At 35.0% G+C, this 18,239-nt stretch overlaps 1 protein-coding gene across 1 annotated transcript; it reads left to right on the plus strand.

Annotated features, from left to right (window-relative positions):
- Nucleotides 1–10,085: 10,085 nt before the first annotated feature.
- Nucleotides 10,086–17,669, plus strand: LOC112012772 (CDT1-like protein b). Its single transcript, XM_065765213.1, has 14 exons — nt 10,086–10,570; nt 10,665–10,784; nt 11,320–11,554; nt 12,243–13,136; nt 13,474–13,675; nt 13,753–13,843; nt 13,999–14,673; nt 15,367–15,466; nt 15,559–15,658; nt 15,946–16,050; nt 16,433–16,495; nt 16,702–16,822; nt 17,137–17,292; nt 17,385–17,669. Exons 1-7 carry the CDS (start codon nt 10,344–10,346, stop codon nt 14,054–14,056), a joined length of 1,827 nt encoding a protein of 608 aa, XP_065621285.1. The 5' UTR covers nt 10,086–10,343; the 3' UTR covers nt 14,057–14,673; nt 15,367–15,466; nt 15,559–15,658; nt 15,946–16,050; nt 16,433–16,495; nt 16,702–16,822; nt 17,137–17,292; nt 17,385–17,669.
- The last annotated feature ends 570 nt before the right edge of the window (nt 17,670–18,239 follow it).

An 18,239-nucleotide genomic window follows, 5' to 3' on the forward strand; every position in this document is an offset into this window, starting at 1 on the left:
GTGATTTTTTTCTTCTTTTGGAAAGTTAGGATTTTAATTGTTAAAATTTGAGTTCAATAAATTTAGTCCATCAATTTATTTATTTATTTATTTTTGTCTAAGTAATTCAGTACATCAATTAAATACTAGTTTGAATTGCTGCCACCTTGTCCACTAACCATCAGTACCTCAGGGACTTCAATGCTGCCTATGATGCTGGCCAAAGCGGGGGGTTATGGCCCTTATTCCTTCTTCACATTTTTTTTAAAATTACTTTTAAAAAATTAGATAAATATTATGAACGATTCTATTTTTTGACAAGAAAATATTTAAACTTGAGATTAGAAAACATATACTTCATTTTTTTATAATTAATTTACTAATTTCAATTATAGAAATAAAAATAAATAAAATAAAATGGAGGCTAATAATGTCCATATGTTTGGTGCTCCATAATTTTTTTGGGGTTTTGTCTTTTTGATAATTTGATAGTTATAATAGGGAATAGAGATTTAAGTTCTAGATGCTTCCTTAGATTCACCAAGGAGTGGTAACCAACTCACTAGTTAAGTCACAATACTCTTGGCTAATATAGTTGAATTTAAAGTTAGGATTTTATGTTGAATATGCTATTTTTGGTTTGCTTGTTTTTATTACTCAATTCCCAAATTTCGTTGGCCCCACCTCAAGTTTGCTTGTTTGGTTTAGTTTTCATTCTCAATTTCCATAACTCATTACTAAAAAAAAAACAAAACTAGGTTATAGTTGTGAAACTTGAGAACAATATTTGTGAGTTTTTGAGGTATGAGAATAGTGTTACAATGGCAATTTTGTAAAAATAACCAAACTAGTGGGACCCACTCTGTCTCCATCAAGCCCGATCATAGTTAAGAGGCCCAAATGACTCTTTTTGAGGGAATTGAGAAAACTTAGTTTATTCATTGATCCACACACACAACTTTTTACTCTTTCTTCACTTTCCCCTTGCTCATTCCACACACAAATCACCTCTGTCTTTGGGTCTTGCATATGAAGAAGTGCTCCTCCCTTTGATCTCTCAGTCTTATCTCTTTGCTCTCTCATTCCCCTTTATCGAGCTCTCTACGATCTCTCAGTCTCTCATCTCTCTCAACTACAGTGTTTTAGGAGATTTAAGCTCAATTGAGCACAAATCTCTCTCTCTCTCTCTCTCTCTCTCTCTCTCTCTCTCTCTCATTTCTTACTTGCCCTCCATTTATGAAGTTGGATATTTGTTGCTCTCTTTAATTCTTGATTCTTCTTTTCATAATTTATTCTTGGAGTTTCTATTAGATCTTTGTGCTTTAACTTTAGAGAAGTGCTATGTCCACAACATTTTTACCAATGGCAAAATTAGGAAATTTTTCGGGGGGGGGGGGGGGGGGGGACGGGGGGGGGGGGGTGGGGGAAGTTAATTGTGCCTACCTTAACTCAAACTCCATTAATTCTTATGAATTGAAATTTCTAATAATCTATTTTTTCTATGTACATAGTTAAACAATTTCCAATCCAGTATCACGTTATAAGGAAACAATTTTTATTTACTTAGTTTTATATCTTTGAGTTTTTTTAAGGGGTTAAACATCTAGAATTGATTAATATCTTCCAAATTTTGAATATTTGTTCTCTTAAAATATATGTTAATATTAGATGATTTCTTCATAAATTACTAACATTTTAAAATTCAAATTAAATAACCAAATTTAAAACAAGAAAAAAAAGTGAACAACGAAATGTTAATATTTAATCATTATACCAAATATAAATAGGTAACCTAATGTAAACAATTATTATATAGTATACTTTTTTTTTTTGATAGGATATTATATAGTATACTGTTATTAAATAACATAAAATCAACAAAACAAATATCTTTTATTAACAATAAAAAAATTAAAACAAAATTGCATTGGAAATCTGTTGTACAGCTATACAACACTTTATTACTATATTGAATATTCTATCTTGGACATTTAACAATCTATTGTAGGAATGGCAATGGACATTTAACAGTCTATTGCAGGAATGGCAATGGGTCGGGCTTGGGGCGGATTTTTTTTTATGCCCGAACCTGTCCCATGGCCCGCCCCTAAAACCCGAACCTGTCCCGTTTAATAAACAGGTTTTTTTAACTCCAAACCCGCCCCTACGGGCCCTGCCTAGCCATCCCCCTTGGGGGCCCAATCTAAAGGCCTTAAACCTTAACCCAATTTATTAATAATAATAACAAAAAAAATCAATTTTTAGGCTTCACATTAGAAATCTTAAAATCACAAATCACAGCCAAGCCATTTTCATTATTGCGTGGTAAGCTAGTAACAAATCATAAGACCCATGCTTTCATTTTCCACACTTCACATCACAAATCACAAAAAAAAAAAAAAAAAAAATTACAGAACTTATCAATTATCAAACCAAAAACAATACAACCCAACCCGATAACAAAAATATTCATGTAGCAATTAGGAAATTAACCAAAAAAAATAAAATAAAATGGAGAATGAACCCGAGTTCAGTGAAAGTGAGTTATGGTGAGTCGATGACAGATTAAAGAAGGAGGAATGTTGGCTTGGCGTCAACAGCATGGAGGACGTGGAAACACAAGGAGGAGGAGCGATCGAGTGAGAGTGAGGCTGTAAGGGTGGGTGAGATTGAGTGCTTGAGGGGGGCGGTGACCATGAGGGTGGGTGAGACCATGAGAGCGATGGCTTGAGGGAGGCAGTGGCTGTGATTGTGAGGGTGGATGAGAGTGGCTAAGTGAGAATGAGAGCTTAAGTGTGAAAGGGGCGGCGGGTTGAGTTTGAGAGAGATTGAGAGTGAAATTAAGTTAGGGTTTGGAGTAGAGGAATAAAATAGTTAAGGTATATATATACTTAGGGTATTTAGTAATTATAACATATAAGCGGGTTAGTTTTGGGGCGGGTATGCATAATACCCGAACCCGTTTCGGGTTAGGTTTTAAAATCCAAACCCATCCCATTTACTTAGCAGGTTAGGTCAAGTAATTTTTACCATTCCTAGTCTATTTGGCCAAAAGTTTCCACAATAGTTTTAAGAGCGCGCACACGCGTATACACACGCACAGAGGGAGATGGTACTAATTGTGCTGGCGAGGAGTGGTTTCACGGACTCCCAACAGGGCAGCCATCGATGCGGTGAACTAACATATAACAAGGCGGTGTGATGGGAAAATATACAATGACCATAATTTTTTATTTTATTTTTTATTTTTTGCATTTATAATAACTTTATATATGTAGATAATTTGAAATTTATTAGAGGAGAATGGTGGGTTTTGTAAAGGCCACAGGCTCATAAATAGGCCAATATTGGATTTTTGGTTTGTTTAATTTCTTTTTTGTTGCTTTTTTTCTCCTTTATATTATTATTTTTTTATTCCTTCGTCATCCTTTCTTTAAAAGTGCCTTAATTTCGTTATATTTTTTTTCTTATTGTCTTATTGTCATCCATTCATTTCCCTGGCAATGGACAAGACTACTCAAGCTCACATGCCTGACTTACTAGACCTACTTCCCAAACAAACCCGAAAGAAATTACGGGAAGCAACTGGTCATTTATGCGGGAATCCCACGTGGCAACTATGCACGCCTTGCTCTAGCACAACTTTCCCTCCAAAGAAAAACCCTACAATACATATATACCCCCCCCCCCACTTTCTCTCTCCTTCAATCCACACTACAATTTCCTCTCTCCAAAACCTTTCTCTCTCTTTATCTCTCATTGTGATACCAATGGAGCTTTCATCTTCATCAACCCCATCAAAATCCAAGAAACCCCACCTCCCCCATTCAAAACACTTCTACTCACCCGACCAACTGAGTTCCAAAACTCTAGAAAAACAACCCACGCAGCTCCCCCTCAACCGCTTGTGCAATTGCGGCGTCGCCCTCTCCGTCAACAAAGTCAGAAAAGTCGCTGAAACCTTCCCCACAACTCCTCCGCTAGAAGGTAGATCCTGATGTAGGACAAAATATTCTAATTAATTTATGTAATCTTTTATATTTGGTATTTTTTATATAATTTTCGTTAATTTAGGTTTAGGGCATTTATTTCCTTGTTTTTAGGTGTTTTTAATGTTGTTTAGTCAAATTAGGGTTTTATATGCTTTCGTAGCCGCCTTAGGGTTTGTAGTTGTCCTAGGTTTTGTTTTTACTATGTAAACACATTGTAGCCTCCAAAGGCAATTCAGTTAATAGTTTATTATCAATAAAAAATCAGACTTGTGTTTATTGTATTCTTTGATGGATTCCAGACCTATCACCTTGTGGATTCAAGGAACCTCTTGTGGATTCGAGGTTTACTACCCAGAAACTAACAGTTTAGTTTCTGTTCCATAAAGAGAGTATCGTGTGTGCTTTCTTCAGGCTTCCGCGACATCAGATCCAATCCTGGCCCACCTCCCCAGAAATCCCTAAGCCTCATAAGTCCAAGAAAGCCCACTAAGCTACCCAAAAAGTATGAACTTTTTTGGTTTATACAGTGATTTGATAGGTTTATTTGTTTTAGCTTTTAATTAATGTTTTTGGGTATTTGTTCAATGTGCAAGTATGAAATTCTTGCTCAATTTTTTGATAGCTTGGATAGTTCTATTTAGTTGTTGCGGTTAAAGGATTCCTCATCCACTTTTATCAATATTTGAACATGGAACATGTTTTATTAAAAACAATTGTAATAGTTGTGGGAAAATTAACAAGAAGTAGAGTTTTACGGGGTGGGGCAGGGTTTCGTGGGGCCCTAAGGGGTGGGGATAGGGCAAGAAAATTTTCTCTGTCATGCGAGATGGGGCAGGGATAGGTTAGGACAAAACCATGCCATCTCTAGCCACCACTAACACCCTTTACCCCTCCTACCCAACCACCGTTGACCCAATCTCTCTCCATCTTTCTGCCTCAACCCTTCCTCTTATGGCTTTCTCTCTCAAGCTCTTTGTTCTCTTCCCTTTCCTCTTGATATGGCTATGGTGGTAGTGGTAGTTTTTTATTTTAATTTTAGCTGTGGATTTGGTGGTTGTGGTGGTGGTTTGGTATTTGATTTTGTCTATGTTTTTTTTTTTTTTTTTTTTATTTTTTTAAAAAAAAATATATATTTTAATGAGATTTTTTATATTATTTTAATCGAAGTGGTAAAAAATAGAACCATTGATGCTGAGTATATTGTAAAGTGAGGTGTTAAAATAAATAAAATAGCTTTTTTAGTTTGCTAAAAGTTAAAAATTTTAGCATCACCAATGCTTATGCTCTTTAAAGGAACATAGGCTATATCAAATTTGTCAAATCAATGTCAACATTAAAGTTAGTGATTTTTTCTTCTTTTGGAAAGTTAGGATTTTAATTGTTAAAATTTGAGTTCGATAAATTCAGTCCATCAATTTATTTATTTATTTTTGTCTTAGTAAGTACATTAGTTAAATACGAGTTTGAATTGCTGCCACCTTGTCCACTAACCACCAGTACCTCAAGGACTTCAATGCTACCTATGGTGCTGGCCAAAGCTTGGGTTATGGCCCTCATTCCTTTTTCACATTTTTTTTTTAAATTACTTTTAAAAAAAATTAGATAAATATTATGAACGATTCTATTTTTTGACAAGAAAATATTTGAACTTTGAGATTAGAAAACATATACTTCATTTTTTTTTATATAATTAATTTACTAATTTCAATTATACAAATAAAAATAAATAAAATAAAATAGAGGCTGATAATGTCCATGTGTTTGGTGCTCCATAATTTTTTTAGAGTTTAATTTTTTGTCTTTTTGATAATTCAATAGTTATAATAGGGACTAGAGATTTAAGCTCTAGACGCCTTCCTTAGAATCACCAAGGAGTGCTAACTAGCTCACGAGTTAAGTCATAATACTCTTGGCTAATATAGTTGAATTTAAAGTTAGGATTTAACATTGAATTGTTTATGCTATGTTTGGTTTGCTTGTTTTTATTATTCAATTCCCAAATTTTGTGAGCCCTACCTCAAGTTTGCTTGTTTGGTTTAGTTTTCGTTCTCAATTTTCATAACTTATTACTAAAAAAAACTAGGTTATAGTTGTGGAAATTGAGAAAAATATTTGTGAGTTTTCAAGGTATGAGAATTGTGTTATAGTGACAATCTTGTAAAAATAACCAAACTAGTGGGACCCACTCTGTCTCCATCAAGCCCGATCATAGTTAAGAGGCCCAAATGACTCTTTTTGAGGGACTTGAGATAACTCAGTTTACTCATTGCTCCACACACACAACTTTTTACTCTTTCTTCACTTATCCCTTACTCATTCCACACACAAATCACCTCTGTCTCTGGGTCTTGCATATGAAGAAGTCTCCTCCCTTTGATCTCTCAGTCTTATCTCCCTGCTCTCTCATTCCCCTTTATCAAGCTCTCTATGATCTCCCAGTCTCTCATCTCTCTTAGCTACAGTGTTTTTGGAGATTTAAGCTCAAGTGAGCACAAATCTCTCTCTCTCTCTCTCTCTCTCTCTCTCTCTCTCTCTCTCTCATATTGAGATAACTCAGTTTACTCATTGCTCCACACACACAACTTTTTACTCTTTCTTCACTTATCCCTTACTCATTCCACACACAAATCACCTCTGTCTCTGGGTCTTGCATATGAAGAAGTCTCCTCCCTTTGATCTCTCAGTCTTATCTCCCTGCTCTCTCATTCCCCTTTATCAAGCTCTTTATGATCTCCCAGTCTCTCATCTCTCTTAGCTACAGTGTTTTTGGAGATTTAAGCTCAAGTGAGCACAAATCTCTCTCTCTCTCTCTCTCATTTCTTACTTGCCCTCCATTTATGAAATTGGATATCTGTTGCTCTCTTTAATTCTTGATTCTTCTTTTCATAATTATTCTTAGAGTTTCTATTAGATCTTTGTGCTTTAATTTTAGAGAAGTGCTACGTCCACAATATTTTTACCAATGACAAAGTTAGGAAATATTTTTAGGAGGCCAAGTTAGCTGTGCCTACCTTAACTTAAAATGCATTAAATCTTATGAATTGAAATTTCTAATAATCAATTTTTTCTATGTACGTGGTTAAAAAATTTGTAATCCAATATCATGTTAAAAGGAAACAATTTTTATTTACTCAGTTTTATATCTTTGAGCTTTTTTATGGGGTTAAACATCTAGAGTTTCCACCACTTGGGACAAAGAATTGATTAATACCTTCCCAGTTTTGAATATTTTTTCTCTTAAAATTTATGTTAATAATGGATGATTTCTTCATAAATTACTTGTATTTTAAAATTGAAATTAAATAAACAAATTTAAAACATGAAAAAAAAAGTGAACAACGAAATGTTAATATTTAATCATTATACCAAATATAAATATGTAACCTAATGTAAACAATTATTATATAATATATTGTTATTAAATAACATAAAATCAACAAAACAAATATCTTTTATTACCAATAAAAAAGTGAAACAAAATTACATGGGAAATGTGTACAGCACTTCATTACTACATTTAAGATTCTATCTTGGACATTTGATAGTCTATTCGGCCAAGAGTTTCCACAACAATTTTAAGCACGCGTGTTATACTATGAGATTTTTTATTTATTTTTTATTTTTTTATTTTTTATGATTGTCTTGTTAAATACTTAGATATATTATTCAATTTTTTTGTTAAAAATTGATTTGATTTGATGAGATAAATTTAGTTGTAATTTCAAGTATATTTTTTATTAATGAAATATATTTATTAAAAAAATTGTACTAGTTGTAAGGAAAATTAACAAAAAGTAGAGTTTTATGGGATGGGGTGAAGCTTCACGGGGGCCCCAAGGGGCGGGGATGGAATGAGAAAGTTTTCCCTGTCATGTAGGGCAGGGCGAGGATGAGAAAAGACAAAACCATGCAGGGTGGGGACGAAGACCGCATCCTTCGGTCTTGCCCCACCCCATTGCCATCTCTACACATGCACAGAGCGAGTGAAAGAGAGAGAAAAATGGTTCTAGTTGTGCTGGCGAGGAATGGGAATCCTAGTAGGGGGCCATCGGTGTGGTGAACTGACATATAACAAGGCGGCATGATGAGAAAATATACACGAGAGCCATAATTTCTTATTATTATTATTATTATTATTATTATTATTATTATTATTATTATTATTATTGTGGGTACTTGACTCCACTCCAAGGATTTGTTCGCTTTGGAGAGCCAGTTCCTCACGAATTTGTCCTCTTTTACCGAGTGCAGGCAAGCCGAGGAGGGTTTTATAGTCTCAGCCCAAGGCCTGGAATCCCACATCGGAAAGAGAACCCTCCCACTAGCGCTTTATATGCTTCTGGAGCTTGCACTAGTGTACCACTACTACACATGATGTGGGTATTTGACTCCACTTCAAGGATTTGTTCGCTTTGGGGAGCCAGTCCCTCACGAATTTGTCCTCTTTTACCGAGTGCAGGCAAGCCGAGGAGGGTTTCATAGTCTCAGCCCCAAGGCCTGGAATCCCACATCGGAAAGAGAACCCTCCCACTAGCTCTTTATATGCTTCTGGACAGTAGTGGTACACTAGTGCAAGCTCCAGAAGCATATAAAGCGCTAGTGGGAGGGTTTTCTTTCCGATGTGGGATTCTAGCCTTGGGGCTGAGACTATGAAACCCTCCTCGGCTTGCCTGCACTCGGTAAAAGAGGACAAATTCGTGAGGGACTGGCTCCCCAAAGCGAACAAATCCTTGGAGTGGAGTCAAGTACCCACATTATTATTATTATTATTATTATTATTATTATTATTGCGTTTATAATAACTTTATATAAGTAGATAATTTGAAATTTATTAAAGGAGAATGGGTTTTTTTTTTTTTTTTTTTTAATTTATAAAGGCCATGGGCTCATAAATGGGCGGAGCAGTGCCAGCCCAAATGTTTCAGAGGCCTAAGACGAAATCTTCAAATGGGGTCTTTATTTTATCACTTAAATAATATTTAACTAGTATTTTATATAATAATTTTTTTTTTAAAATTCATTCTTTTTACTTTTTAATATGATTTTTTATTTTGAGAAAATGATAAAGTTATAACAAACTTGACTTCAAACTGATATTGTAACGGATGTGATCAGTGACATGAGGCTAATAAAAATGCAAGAAACATTATAAAATTTACAACATGAGAATTATAGAGATATATTACCAATCATAAAAAATTATTCAAAATGTATTCAATAGTTTGTTGAAGTTCACATATCATATTCATTGTCACATCAAATTATAAAAATTATGTAGACCACCGCGCTTCTTGTCACAATGGTCACTCTACAAGTATAAGTGCTTGTGGGGTGTGGGGGGTAAGGACCGAGTTCAAATCTTTAGGCAAGAGTTTCACACACATATATAATTAGATTATGTTAGCGTAGAATTTTTATTTTGTATACAAAAATAAAAAATAAAAGTTATGTAGTAAAATTTATAATATTTTTAACATTTTTCTATTTGAATTATTTGTAATTGGTAACATGTCTATTTGTAAGACCTATTTATTTAAATTTATCTTATCTCTATCTCTAGCATTACTTAATTTGTTGGCATTCTTAATAGTGAAAAAAAAAAAATGTAAACTAAATTTTTTTAAATATCTCCCAAAAACATTTTTTTTAAAAATTGCTCCCCAAATTTGGGGTCTTTCTCTAGTAGGGGGCCCTAGGCATTGGCCTACTAGGCCGAGGGCTGGCCCTGGGCTAGAGTCTAAAATTTTGATTTGTTTAATTTTTTTTTTATTGCTTTTTCTCTCTTTTATAATATTATTTTTGGACTAAATTTATGTATAGTACTTTAGATACGGATTCTTAGGTTTCATTTTGTTATATGGCTACTTAACTTAAATAATATACTTCTATTAATGAGAAAAAAGCCACACAGCAAAATTTTAAGTGAAAATCTAAGAAATAATATCAAAGTACTGTGTTTAAGTTTTACTTATTATTTTTCTATTTTTTATGGTTAAATATTTTTCTATTCCTTTGTCCCTTTTTTTTCTTCTTTGACGGGACCTTTGTCCTTTCTTTCAAAGTGCTTTAATTTGTTATATTTTTTGTTATCGTCGTAATCATGGACATGGTCACCAACCTTCTAAGGAAAAAGACCCGACGAGGCTTCCATTTCCCTGGCAGCGGACAAGACTACTCAAGCTCACCTGCCTGACTCACTAGACCTACTTCCCAAACAGACCCGAAAGAAATTGCGGGAAGCAACGGGTGATTTAGGCGGCAACCAAGCACGCCTTGCTCCAGCACAGCTTTCCCTCCAAAGAAAAACCCTCTCTGTGTCTCTCCTCCCTCCTTCAATCCACACTACATTTCCTCTCTCTGGCTGTGTTACCAATGGAGCCTTCATCTTCATCAAAATCCAAATCCAAGAAACCCCATTCAAAACACTTCAACTCACCCGGCCAGCTGAGCTCCAAAACTCTAGAAAAACAGCCCACACAGCTCCCCCGCAACCGCGGCGTCAACGAAGTCAGAAAAGTCGCCGAAACCCTCCGCCCCAACTCCTCCGCCAGAAGGCAGATCCAATCCTGGGGACCCACCACCCCAGAAATCCCCGAAAAGTATGCACTTTTTTGGTTTATACGGTGATTTCATTGGTTTATTTGTTTTAGCTTTTAATTAATGTTTCTGGGTATTTATTTGTTCTATGTGCAGGTATGAGTTTCTTGCTCAGTTTTTTGATAGCTTAGATAGTTCTATTCGGTTGTTGCGGTTGAAGGGTTCCTCATCCTCTTTTACCAATATTTGCCCCAAAATTGAGTGTTTAACTGATAGGTAAAATTTTAATTTAATTTAATTATTATTATTATTATTATTATTTTTTTTTTTTGGGTTTTGTTTGGTTTCTAAGAAAGTAAAATTTTGGATGGGAAATGATTGCATTCTGTGTCTTATAGCGATGATGATTGGTATGAAGTTATGAAATTTGTTGGTTTTGGAGGTGAATTTGGAGCCTTGTTATTAATATTGATGGATAAGATGTTTTCAAATTTGTTTTCCCTCTTTTTGGTTGCTTAGAAAATAGAACCTTAAACGTCTGTTTGGATTTGGGAAAAGCGTGTTCTTAAAATGTAATTCAAGCACTTGAAAACAAAATAGAAACCCATTGCCAAAAAAGTTTTAAGAGAGAAAATGTATTCTCAAAACACAGATTTTTCAGTTTTTTTAGATCAGTTTTCAAAAATTGCTACCACACTGCATATTTGATATTTCTTAAACAACTCACCTGATACATTGACTACGCTTAGCTGTATGAGATTAATGAATCTTATGATTGTTTTGTATGTTTTTAAAAAAAATATGTTTTTAGGAGGTTTACACACAGGCACTTGGCTCAATTGAAGTTTATTTTGCGTGATGCAATTGAGATAAAGAGGGTACTTGTGTTCGATGAGCGGACGAGCTGTATGAAGCCGGATCTCCATGTTTCCATCAACGTTGATGCAGTGGAAAATGATGGGAAGTTGAAATCTGAAAGCAGGAATATGCGTTTGAGGAAGGTGTTACAATCGTGGCTTGTGGATTTTTCAAAATCCTGTCCTGAGGTACTCGTGTTCTGTACTTTCTGTATATTACATGGGATATATCCTTAAATTGTTGTTAGTTCTGTATTCATGATCACATCTAGAACAACATTAGTTGCCAATCATTTACATTTTTTATATGTATATATAAGTCACTTTGATTCTCTGGTTATAATGCCTTCCTGGCCAATTGAAAAGGGGAGTGTGCTTTGGAACATAATGCACAAAACTGTTGGGCTTATATTCTCTCTTTTCTTAGGACATTCTTGCAGTGAGATAGATGCCTCTGTTTCACCTGTTCCCTCCATTCCTATCTATATATAGTTGTTTTACACTTTATGTATAAACTTTAGTAGAAGATTCCATCTTCCACTTGTGGCCACCTAATGAGACTGGGTTAAGATAATACCATAATCTAATATAATTTTGATTAGGGTCATATTCTATGGTTTCCATTATAGAAGTGTTCCTTTTTCATACAATTGAAAATCAACTTTATGCTCTAGCTGCTTTTGACGTCTCTTTCACTACAAATGTTAACCATAAAGGTAGCTGTAAGCATGATATTCACTACCACTTAAAATTGTAACTAACAATATGGATTTGAGATGAAAAATTATTGTCAGTTTACATATATTCAATATGAAGATTTCCGGTAGTTTTAAGCAATGCTCTAGACTGCACCTTAAAATTTTTCTTCTGCACGCAGGTGGATGAAATTCCAGAGGAACTGTTGCCTGAACCATTCAATCGTAAAGAGCTAGATGTCCATTCGAACATGAAAGCACCCACCTCATCATTTCCTATTAAGACATCAACTGTTGCACTAACAGCTCTGCAATCAGGAGTATCAGAAACCTGCATTCAGGATGATGAAATTGAAGAAGGAACAGAACAAGATCTGAATTCAAACATAAACAATTCTCCCAACATGTCATTTCCCCTCGGGACATCAATCGAAGCACATAGAAAACAGCAACCAGTGGTAGCATCACATCTCTCTCGATCTTTCCACAAGCGCTTTTCACAGAAAGTCATTAGCCATGAAGTACAGAACTATCCTCTAAACTTATCAAAGACTGATCTCCAATCTTCAGTTCTTCCAGTTCCAGAGTCACCACTTAACAAAAGTTCCTCCAAAGAGAAAAGTAGTTCTGCTGCTGGTACTCCATCCCCATCAAAACTGTTGTTTGAATCAACCAGCAATGAAAAATGTCTAGCAGTTCATGCTTCCCCTGCTCATTTTCCACAATCTTGCCCACCAGCAACCCCAAGCAAAGAGATAGATGCCATGAATAATGAGAATGGTTCTCCTGCAGAAATTGCTAATATCCATTTGACTCCTGCAAAACATGTTCTCACTCCAGCTGGGCTTATGAATGTCACGCCCACATTGTATCCACCAAAGAGATGTTATATGAGCCCAGAGGATGATTCCACTAGCTCACCAAACAAGTTAATAAGGCGTCCCCCCTGTTCAAAATCGTTAAAATTTGACACTCCCATAAAAAATGGAAACATTGGTGATGAAATGGATGACACTGGATGTGTTTCAGTTGATAATGATGTTTTTGATATTCTTCCTGAGAATATTTTGCAATCGGTAAGCCCCATTGTGAATTCCTTATGCTTTCATCCTTACCAAGCATGGTTCTATGTTCTATATAAAACAATATACAAGCTATCATTTTTTTTTCTTCTAGTGTTATTGGACTGCAATAACCAACATATAAATTTCATTTTGCTTCAAACGGAAATTAAATCAAGGATAGGATATCAGCGTATAGTCATTATGTTTGCATTTATCCTAGCCTTATTAGTTTACAACATGAACATACCTAAATATTTGTTTGGATGTGTACATATTGAACCTGGACAGAGACATAAAAGTTTGTTCTGATTGCATCATTAGAATTTATAACTATGTTTTCTTGCTGCAGATAATAGAGAAAGAGAGGAAGGCAGTAGAAGAGAGAAATCCGGCGATCTCATGGGCAAAATGGAGGCGACAAATGATTGCTAGCCTGCCTAAGCTCTTCAACATGATTCACTTCTTATTTCAGTCTATTAAGCGGTCTGTTATCACAAAAGAGGAGCTTATACACAAGATAATTGCAAGCCATTGTGATATTGTTGACAGAAGTAAGCATTTGTACCACAAGGATATAATTCCCTTTTCTCTAGGAGCTTTTGGTGATCCTCTTCATTTATGTTTGCAGGAGAAGTTGAAGAGCAGCTAAACCTCTTAATAGAATTAGTTCCAGAATGGATTTCTGAAAAGTTGGCATCTGGAGGGGATTTGCTCTTCTGGTGAGCCTTGTTAATACGTGATATGGTTGTGGATGGATCCATTTTAATTGTTATAGAGAACAAATGGATATTTGTCTTTAGAAGATCATAAATTATTCTTCAAGCGACAAAACTTATTCAAATTGTTTGATGTCATTATCTGTTCTTTTTTGCAGTATAAATAAAATGTCAAGACCTGAGTCATTACGCGCACGGCTTGAAGAAGCAAAGTGAGGAGAAGCGTGAAATAGATTTTTGGAAATTACTGTAAAAAGAATGTGGAGGAATGGTTTAAAATTGTCTATGTAAATGTTAATTCTTTGTTGTTAGCTGATGATTGTAGAGTAGATTTTGGAAGTAGACTCAGGAGCTTAAGATGAAGTCTTTGTGAAATATGTCAATTACATGGCAAGATTATTAGAAAGCTTGCTTTTTGTATGATCAACGTATTGTCTTAAAGTTAATATATAAAAGTTCCTATGTAAGCAGCATCAACAAGCATTCTAAAAGTCCTTGGGAAGTTTTCCCTTGCGTCAATGTCTTAGTATTTTGCGTTTTTATTGATTGGGACCAGTGTAAGCTAGATGATTCCCTAAAACCCAAGTAAATGCTTATAAGCTGACAAATGTTGTGTATGGCTATGTGAATTGTGATGTGTCTAGGTATGTTAGGAGACTAGCATTATGTATGAAAGGGGCACTATACATTGCATATTCAGTGGTAGTATTGTGTTAATGTGGAGCAATTTTCTGTTTTCACAGTTTTACTAACTGTATTGCTTGAATACAGGAGCTTGCTGTGGCTATTTACAATCACTATAAGAGGATATATTATGAGTCCATCCAAAAGTGGTTGGTTCTGTACCTTTAATATATATAAGTTGTAATATATGTCCTTCATTTCTTTTCTACATGTATCTACTAGGAAGGATCTAGCATAATGTGGTTTCCATAAGGAGCTATTCCTACATTGCTTTGTTGTATATGAGGCCACTGTCATGAAAATAGAAATTGTGTAATGAAGTATGTGGATTTGGCTAAGGTTACTCTTAATTTCCTCTAAACTCTGCTACTGTTGTGTTTTCAGGCATGCTTTCACATGTGTATGGTGCTAGAGAAAGTACATGATTAATGATTGTGTCATCTTTAATCTTAGTTAAGAAGAGAATTAATATTAATTCCAATGCTCAGTTTATTGAGCATATACAGAGAATTGTAAAGTCAATATCAATGATCTTCTAATTTTGTATAGTTTCGTATAGCTACTTTTGTCTTAGGTATGCCTCAATTCTTTTAAAGCTCTGGTTAGCCCATCAGGGTTGAACGCCCCTGGACCACGGACCACCTAGCAACTGGTTCTGGCAGGTGGGGTCAGTTGCCCGTAGGTTTCACTAGCTAAAGGCAAGTCTAAAGGGCTCTTCTTTAGAAAGGTTCCCTGCACTGTTGTATAATATTTACATCTTCAATGTATGCACTGTTGTATTCTTTTCACAGATCAGATTAAGATAGTTTATAACTATACTTGCTGTTATTTATTCTTAACAGATTGACACGAAGGATATTCTCTTCATCTGTGGAGGTGCCTTCATTGACTAGGAGAAAACAATCTCAGAAAGATTAGCCCAATATAGAGACGAATCTTGTGGTATTTGTTATTTGGAGCTTCCTATTTTGTTAGAATTAATAATAATAATGGTGATGAATAAATAACTTGGAAGTGTCTGGCATTCGTTACAGGCGCCAAGATTCTTCTATTGGATTTGGTGCTCCAGTACGTGCCAACACAAGGGCTGGTGGTGTTACAGATGCTTCCGTTGCATCATCTTTATTGGAGACTGTAAGTGCACACCAGTCTTCAATTAACATGTAACAGCTTATAGCCTTTTTTCTTTCTTTTTTTTCATTAAAAGATTTCTTAACAAAAAGCCGTAGTTTAGCTAATGAGCTATAGCTCAAATGGCACCTCATTCCCTTGTAAGAGTAAGGCGGAGGGTGAGGTCATGTATTCAAGACCCACAAGGTGCATGTGTAATAACCAATAAAAGAAGAAACCATAGTTTACTTAACTAATATTTTGCAGCGGTTTTAGATATTCATGTTCTAAAGCAACTGTTGTTTTGGCAGGTTGAAAGTAGTGACCTCATTTCATATGGTTTAATACCTGAATTTGTTGGACAATTTCCAATCCTTGCCAGTTTGTCAGCTCTAACTGAAAACCAACTTGTGCAGGTGATATGTTGTGATTTGTTTGTAAACTATTTTCTGTCTGACTGGCATTTATGTAACTGTACTAATTTTTATGCTGTTATGCTTTCTACTGTATGAAAAAGAGGATCAAATATGTATGGACCAAGAAGAGATATTGAAGAGAGATAACTGGGCAGACTCCAGTAAAAAACTCATGAATAAGATTCAACACATCTGGCCAAAATTTTTAGATACTTTTCCATTGGTTTTTATTGGGTGTATCTGGTGGGAAATTATTTGTCTCATGTGATTGGTCCTTCTAAATGTATTTATGAAAATGCCATCATTGTAATCTTTTTCTAGCCTTTTATTCAACAGAAGCCAATTTCCTCTGTGACTCTTAAAGGCAATAATCTTTTTGTAGGTTCTTACAGAGCCAAAAAATGCCCTTGGGAAACAATACAAAAAGATGTTCCAGATGAATGGTGTAAGTTTTTTTTCTGAGGCCCATCATTCTTCATATAATATTGTCTTGAACTCCAGCCATCCATTCAACTTGTTGAATTCTTGCTTGTTCATGTTAGACTTGCAGAATCCATTGCTCATTCTGTTTTCATAGATGTTGCAGGCTTTTCATGATCTGCAAATGTGATCATCTAAAAGCCACATTGACATGAATTTTACTCATCTCAGGTCAAGCTGCATTTAACGGAAAATGCCTTGAGATTAATTGCTAAAAAAGCAATATCTAATAACACCGGGGCTCGGGGCTTGCGGGCAATATTGGAGAATATATTGATGGAGTATATTTGAGGTATGCAATTTTTTCCTTCTCTGAAGATATTTCATGTATTGGATATATGCATCCTCTCACTCACAGTGTATGCATACCACAAAGCTTTGAGGCCCCCACACTGTGAGAGGGAGGATGTATATCTGCGATGCATGTGCAATTTTTGATTTTGGTGTGAAGTTAATAGAGTGCAGCAAGTGGCCAAAAGGTCCCAGTCCATGTGTTTTTGTTCTTTGTATGGCAGTGAATTTTTTTTCTCCTAATTTTTTGCTCCATAAACATTAGGAATTATCATTTTAAGACAATGCAACTTATTGCTTTTGAATCTTTTCCAGATTCCCGATATTAGAACAGGTGATGATATAATAGATGCAGTTGTAGTTGATGAAGAGGCTGTTGGATCCGAGGGACGTGGATCTGGAGCAAAGATTCTGTATGGAAAGGGTGCATTGGATCGTTATCTTTCACAACAAAAAGTAAAGGATTTAGAGGTGAGTAATTACATGGCAGGATATAACCTTAGCTATTATTTGACATTATCCACAAATTTTTTAATGTCTAACGATTTGATTTGGTGTTAAAGACCACTGCAGAGGGGTCTGATGTAGAACCTGAAGTGGATATAGAATCTCCTTCTATTGTTGCCAGCATGTAACCTTTGGTGAAATTCACTTGTATTCTCATCCTTTGTACATAATAATAAGTTATACATTTATTTTTAATAATGATATAATATGCAATTGTACTTTATACCATAATCATCCAATGGTGTGCAGTGCTTGATTCAGTCTTGCAGCAATCACCATCAAAATGAACAGAGCCTGGTATATTTGATGGATGAAGATGTTGGCTTGTGCATATATATAAATGTATGTGCGTGTGTACATATTATATGCGCCCTGGAGAATAATCCAATAGCCATTTAATTTGTTAAGATAAGATTCCTCTGATGTAACTAAATGTTTGCATACTTCAACCAAAAAAACTAAATGTTGGCTTAGCTCATTGTAAAGGTATTTCACACCTAAGTCGTTGATTAAAAGTTAAATGTTCTTTAGACTGATTATTCGTTCACTGTCGTGTGGTTTGCAGACCAACTGCATTTAAAAATTGTGTTCTTTGTCCTTTGTATCAGGATTGCTTGGCTTAATTTTTCCTTCTATTTTGTTTAGGTAGCAGGTTTCTAAAATAAGTTTTCAAAATATACTGAAACCAATGAAAGCAAGGAATATTTAAATCCCATCTATTGGGTGAGGTGGACGTTTTGTATCAGTGTAACTTCGAGATTTGTAATGGATTTTAACTCTCTACCTCTTAAACTTAATGTTCAATCAAAAATCAATGCACAATTGAGGACTAGTTTCGATTTCTACCTACTGAATCATGAGAACAATGTCCATATTTTATGACCTATTCAACCTTTAGATTGCATTATCAC

The sequence above is a fragment of the Quercus suber genome, unplaced genomic scaffold (genome assembly GCF_002906115.3).
Source record: "Quercus suber isolate HL8 unplaced genomic scaffold, Cork oak 2.0 scaffold_615, whole genome shotgun sequence".
NCBI classification, from domain to species: Eukaryota; Viridiplantae; Streptophyta; class Magnoliopsida; order Fagales; family Fagaceae; genus Quercus; species Quercus suber.

What these genes read in the sequence shown, in the direction of transcription:
- LOC112012772 (XM_065765213.1), top strand. Translation starts at nt 10,344, where the DNA reads ATGGAGCCTTCATCTTCATCAAAATCCAAATCCAAGAAACCCCATTCA. An exon ending in ATTGAGTGTTTAACTGATAG is followed by an intron (nt 10,785 to 11,319) that starts GTAAAATTTTAA and finishes ATATGTTTTTAG; the next exon opens with GAGGTTTACACACAGGCACT. An exon ending in TTGTGATATTGTTGACAGAA is followed by an intron (nt 13,676 to 13,752) that starts GTAAGCATTTGT and finishes TTATGTTTGCAG; the next exon opens with GAGAAGTTGAAGAGCAGCTA.